Source organism: Salvelinus alpinus, chromosome 6 (assembly GCF_045679555.1).
Source record: "Salvelinus alpinus chromosome 6, SLU_Salpinus.1, whole genome shotgun sequence".
Lineage (NCBI taxonomy): Eukaryota > Metazoa > Chordata > Actinopteri > Salmoniformes > Salmonidae > Salvelinus > Salvelinus alpinus.
In genome coordinates this window covers 90,181,179-90,187,269 of record NC_092091.1, presented here as the reverse complement: position 1 = coordinate 90,187,269, position 6,091 = coordinate 90,181,179, and the positions used below count along the sequence as shown (strand labels likewise).

The window sequence follows — 6,091 nt, the reverse complement described above, 5'->3', positions numbered from 1 at the left end:
GAGCTCTGTCAGAGTGACCATCGGGTTCTTGGTCACCTCCCTGACCAAGGCCCTCCCCCGATTGCTCAGTTTGGCGGTCAGCTCTAGGAAGAGTCTTGGTGGTTCCAAACTTCTTCCATTTTAGAATGATGGAGGCCACTGTGTTCTTGGGGACCTTCAATGCTGCAGAAATGTTTCGGTACCCTTCCCCAGATCTGTGCCTCGACACAATCCTGTCTCGGAGCTCTACGGACAATTCCTTCGACCTCTTGGTTTTTGTTCAGACATGCTCTGTCAACTGTGGGACCTTATATGGACAGGTGTGAGCTTTTCCAAATCATGTCCAACATCTCAAGGATGATCAGTGGAAACAGGATGCACTTAAGATACATTTAAAGTCTCATAGCAAAGGGTCTGAATACTTATGTCAATAATGTATTTTAGTTGGGGTTTTTTGTATACATTTGCAAAGATTTAGGAATTTTTTGTTACTTAGAATAAGGCTGTAACGTAACAAAATGTGAGAAAGTGAAGGTCTCAATACTGCCCGGAGACACTGTGTCTCTTTTTCACCGCACTCGCTCACTTGATGTCCCAAATGGACCCTTACGCCCTAGGCACTTAGAGATCTGAGAGGGTTTGACAGGTGTAAGCAATATGGTGCTTCCACCAAGCAAGTGCCTAGGGCGTAGGGTCCATTTCACATTGGATCACTCCCTTTCTCCCTCTCTCTCTCTCTCCTTGCTTCTCTCTCCCCCCTGCCTCTCTCCCTCTCCTGCTCCTCTGGCCCTCTTTTCTCCCTCTCTTCCCTCCCTCTCCCCCTTTTCTTCCCCCGCTCCTCTCTGCTCCTCTCTCCCCCCTTTTCTTCCCCTGCTCCTCTCTGCTCCTCTCTCCCCCCTGCTCCTCTCTCTTCCCTGCTTCTCCCCCCCCCCCTTTTCTTCCCCCGCTCCTCTCTGCTCCTCTCTCTTCCCTGCTTCTCTCTCCCCCCTTTTCTTCCCCCGCTCCTCTCTGCTCCTCTCTCCCCCCCTGCCCCTCTCTCTTCCCTGCTTCTCCCTCCCCCCTTTTCTCCCCCCGCTCCTCTCTGCTCCTCTATCCCCCCTGCTCCTCTCTCTTCCCTGCTTCTCCCTCCCCCCTGTTCTCCCCCCGCTCCTCTCTGCTCCTCTATCCCCCCCTGCTTCTCTCTCTTCCCTGCTTCTCCCTCCCCCCTTTTTTCCCCCGCTCCTCTCTGCTCCTCTCCCCCCCTGCTCCTCTCTCTCTTCCCTGCTCCTCTCCCCCTCTCAGGAGCAGTTGGAGTTATCCCACCAGAAGCTGAGACATGTAGAAGCTCTAGGAGACAACGACCACATTCTGAGAAACCAGGAGAGATACAATAACCTGGCAGAGAAGACCAGAGAGATGGGGTACAAGGTAGGAGAGATACAATAACCTGGCAGAGAAGACCAGAGAGATGGGGTACAAGGTAGGAGAGAGACAATAACCTGGCAGAGAAGACCAGAGAGATGGGATACAAGGTAGGAGAGATACAATAACCTGGCAGAGAAGACCAGAGAGATGGGGTACAAGGTAGGAGAGATACAATAACCTGGCAGAGAGATGGGGTACAAGGTATGAGAGATACAATAACCTGGCAGAGAGATGGGGTACAAGGTAGGAGAGATACAATAACCTGGCAGAGAAGACCAGAGAGATGGGATACAAGGTAGGAGAAAGACAATAACCTGGCAGAGAGATGGGGTACAAGGTAGGAGAGAGACAATAACCTGGCAGAGAGATGGGGTACAAAGTAGGAGAGATACAATAACCTGGCAGAGAGATGGGATACAAAGTAGGAGAGATACAATAACCTGGCAGAGAGATGGGATACAAGGTAGGATAGATACAATAACCTGGCAGAGAAGACCAGAGAGATGGGATACAAGGTAGGAGAAAGACAATAACCTGGCAGAGAGATGGGGTACAAGGTAGGCGAGAGACAATAACCTGGCAGAGAGATGGGGTACAAGGTAGAGGAGAGACAATAACCTGGCAGAGAGATTGGGTACAAGGTAGGAGAGATACAATAACCTGGCAGAGAAGACCAGAGAGATACAGTAACCTGGCAGAGAAGACCAGGGATATACAGTAACCTGGCAGAGAAGACCAGGGAGATACAGTAACCTGGCAGAGAAGACCAGGGAGATACAGTAATCTGGCAGAGAAGACCAGGGAGATACAGTAACCTGGCAGAGAAGACCAGAGAGATACAGTAACCTGGCAGAGAAGACCAGAGAGATACAGTAACCTGGCAGAGAAGACCAGGGAGATACAGTAACCTGGCAGAGAAGACCAGAGAGATACAGTAACCTGGCAGAGAAGACCAGGGATATACAGTAACCTGGCAGAGAAGACCAGGGAGATACAGTAACCTGGCAGAGAAGACCAGGGAGATACAGTAACCTGGCAGAGAAGACCAGAGAGATACAGTAACCTGGCAGAGAAGACCAGAGAGATACAGTAACCTGGCAGAGAAGACCAGAGAGATACAGTAACCTGGCAGAGAAGACCAGGGAGATGCAGTAACCTGGCAGAGAAGACCAGGGAGATACAGTAACCTGGCAGAGAAGACCAGGGAGATACAGTAACCTGGCAGAGAACACCAGGGAGATACAGTAACCTGGCAGAGAACACCAGGGAGATACAGTAACCTGGCAGAGAAGACCAGAGAGATACAGTAACCTGGCAGAGAAGACCAGAGAGATACGGTAACCTGGCAGAGAAGACCAGGGAGATACGGTAACCTGGCTGAGAAGACCAGGGAGATACGGTAACCTGGCTGAGAAGACCAGGGAGATACGGTAACCTGGCAGAGAAGACCAGGGAGATACGGTAACCTGGCAGAGAAGACCAGGGAGATACGGTAACCTGGCAGAGAAGACCAGGGAGATACGGTAACCTGGCAGAGAAGACCAGGGAGATACGGTAACCTGGCAGAGAAGACCAGGGAGATACGGTAACCTGGCAGAGAAGACCAGGGAGATACAATAACCTGGCAGAGAAGACCAGGGAGATACAGTAACCTGGCAGAGAAGACCAGGGAGATGGGGAGGGAGGGAGAAATACAACCTGGCAGAGAAGACCAGGGAGATACAATAACCTGGCAGAGAAGACCAGGGAGATACAGTAACCTGGCAGAGAAGACCAGGGAGATACAGTAACCTGGCAGAGAAGACCAGGGAGATACAGTAACCTGGCAGAGAAGACCAGGGAGATGGGGAGGGAGGGAGAAATACAACCTGGCAGAGAAGACCAGGGAGATACAATAACCTGGCAGAGAAGACCAGGGAGATACAGTAACCTGGCAGAGAAGACCAGGGAGATACAGTAACCTGGCAGAGAAGACCAGGGAGATACAGTAACCTGGCAGAGAAGACCAGGGAGATGGGGAGGGAGGGAGAAATATAACCTGTCAGAGAAGAGCAGAGAGATGGGATAGAAGGTAGATTATTTAGTTAATGTGATGTTGATGTAGCTAGACGTTAGCAGCCCAGGGGGAAGCTACATCAGGTCAGGGTTCCAAAGAAAGATACTACATGTTTCTTCGTGGGTGATGATGTTGTAGAGGAGAGGGGTGGTCCGCAGTCAGACAGAGGGACGGATATTATTTCTGATTTCCTCTTTCTAGAGCTTTCTCTGTGTTCGTCTTTTTCAGTTTACCTTTTACTGCTGAAGTCAGGTCACGTTTTACATCTTGACAAGAGATGGAGGACTTTAAGACTTTCAAGTTTCATGGACTTTTTAAAGTGCATTTCACTCCTGTTCTACAACAGAAGGATAACGGGGATGTTTTAGGAAATAAATAGTGGAATCGATTTCAAGATGTGTGTAACGTCTCTCTCTGTCTCTCTCTCTCTCTGTCTCTCTCTGTCTCTCTCTGTCTGTCTCTCTCTGTCTCTCTCTGTCTCTCTCTGTCTCTCTCTGTCTCTCTCTGTCTGTCTGTCTGTCTGTCTGTCTCTCTCTCTTTCTGTCGGTTTCTCTCTGTCTCTCTCTGTCTGTCTCTCTGTCTGTCTGTCTCTCTCTCTCTCTGTCTCTCTGTCTCTCTCTCGGTCTCTCTCGGTCTCTCTCTCTGTCTCTCTCTCTGTCTCTCTCTCTGTCTGTTTCTCTCTCTCTCGGTCTCTCTCTCTGTCTCTCTCTCTGTCTCTCTCTCTGTCTGTTTCTCTCTCTCTCTGTCTCTCTCTGTCTCTCTCTGTCTCTCTGTCTCTCTCTGTCTCTGTCTCTCTCAGATGAAGAAGCACATGCAGGATTTAAACAGCAAGATCTCCCGTAAAGGACTCGACCGTAACGAACTGTAACAGACTCCTCAGACGTGGCTCTGGGGGCGACAACAGAAGGCTGTGTTTTTTCAACATTACGACTGGTTTTCCTCAACAACAAATTAAGTCTGCTTCCTGTTTTCTTGCCACAGTGCTTCAGAGTATGACAACGCTGGTGTCATGACAACCCTACGATGTACTGCTAATCTGCCTGTCCACACACACACACACACACACTCTCTCTCTTTTAACACACACACAACTTCGTCCACATTGCTCTTTTGTAGAGCACTTTAAAGAAATCAGTGTTTTTCCATGTAAATCTAATTTGTGATTATGTTCCATTTTAATGATGAGTCTGCTTCTATCTCAAATAGCAGCATATTCCCTATATAGTGCACTACTTTTGACCAGAACCTCATATGTTCTTATTCAGACACTTAATAACTTTGACTAAACAGTTTTATTATGAAAGTATTTGAGACAACCACATATTACCACCATCAAAACCTTCTGGGGTGATAGCTGCTAACAGCGAGACTACATCACCATAGAAGCGCATTGTATCAGTGGATTTGACTATCACCATAGTAACACCTAGTAACAATGGATTTGACTATCACCATAGTAACACCTAGTAACAATGGATTTGACTATATCACCATAGTAACACCTAGTAACAATGGATTTGACTATATCACCATAGTAACACCTAGTAACAATGGATTTGACTATATCACCATAGTAAACCCGAGCATCAGTGGATTTGACTACATCACCATAGTAACACCTAGCATCAACGGATTTGACATCACCATAGTAACACCTAGCATCAATGGATTTGACTACATCACCATAGTAACACACAATATCAATGGATTTGACTACATCACCATAGTAACACACAATATCAATGGATTTGACTACATCACCATAGTAACACACAATATCAATGGATTTGACTACATCACCATAGTAACACACAATATCAATGGTATTTCAACAATACCGGTAGCTTGATATCAGCAAATCTCAAGAACTCCTCTGTGACCTTTGGCCTCATGGTGAAATCCCTGAGAGGTTTCCATCCTCTCTGGCAACTCGGTTAGGAAGGACGCCTGAATCTTTGTAGTGACTGGGCGTGTTTATATTCAATGTCTGCTTTTTATTTGTTATTCATCTACCAATCGGTGCCCTTCTTTGCGAGGTTATTGTTAAACCTACCCTGGTCTTTGTGGTTGAAATTCGCTGCTCGATTGGAAGGACCTTACAATTATCTGTATGTGTGTGGGGTTACAGGGATGAGGTAGTCGTTCAACAGTCATGTTAAACACTGTTCTCACAGACTAAGTGAGTCCATCTAACTGATGTGACTTTTTAAGTACATATTTACTACTGCACTTAATTAGCCTTGCTGTAACAATGGGGTTAAATACTTATTGACTCAAGACATTTCAGCTTTTTATTTATTTGTCAAAAAAATAAAATAATCTAAAAACATAACTTTGACATTATGGAGTATTGTGTGTTGGCCAGTGAGGAAAAAAATCTAAATTTAATCAATTTTAAATTGAAGCTGTAACACAAGGGGCTGTATACAACCAATCAGAATGTTACTGGATGGAGAGTTACTGAGAGAACCAGTGTCATGATTGGACAGTTACTGAGAGAACGAGTGTCATGATTGGAGAGTTACTGAGAGAACCAGTGTCATGATTGGAGAGTTACTGAGAGAACCAGTGCCATGATTGGACAGTTACTGAGAGAACGAGTGTCATGATTGGAGAGTTACTGAGAGAACCAGTCATGATTGGAGAGTTACT

At 46.7% G+C, this 6,091-nt stretch overlaps 1 protein-coding gene across 1 annotated transcript in view; it reads left to right on the top strand.

The window, feature by feature from the left end:
- lrpap1 (low density lipoprotein receptor-related protein associated protein 1) overlaps window positions 1-5,771 on the top strand; it is a 15,871-nt gene extending 10,100 nt beyond the window's left edge. The window contains exons 9-10 of the mRNA XM_071408314.1: window positions 1,261-1,386; window positions 4,239-5,771. Of these exons, the coding sequence (XP_071264415.1) occupies window positions 1,261-1,386; window positions 4,239-4,307 (195 nt within the window). The 3' untranslated portion in view covers window positions 4,308-5,771. The remainder of the gene's footprint in view (window positions 1-1,260; window positions 1,387-4,238) is intronic.
- Window positions 5,772-6,091: the final 320 nt, after the last annotated feature.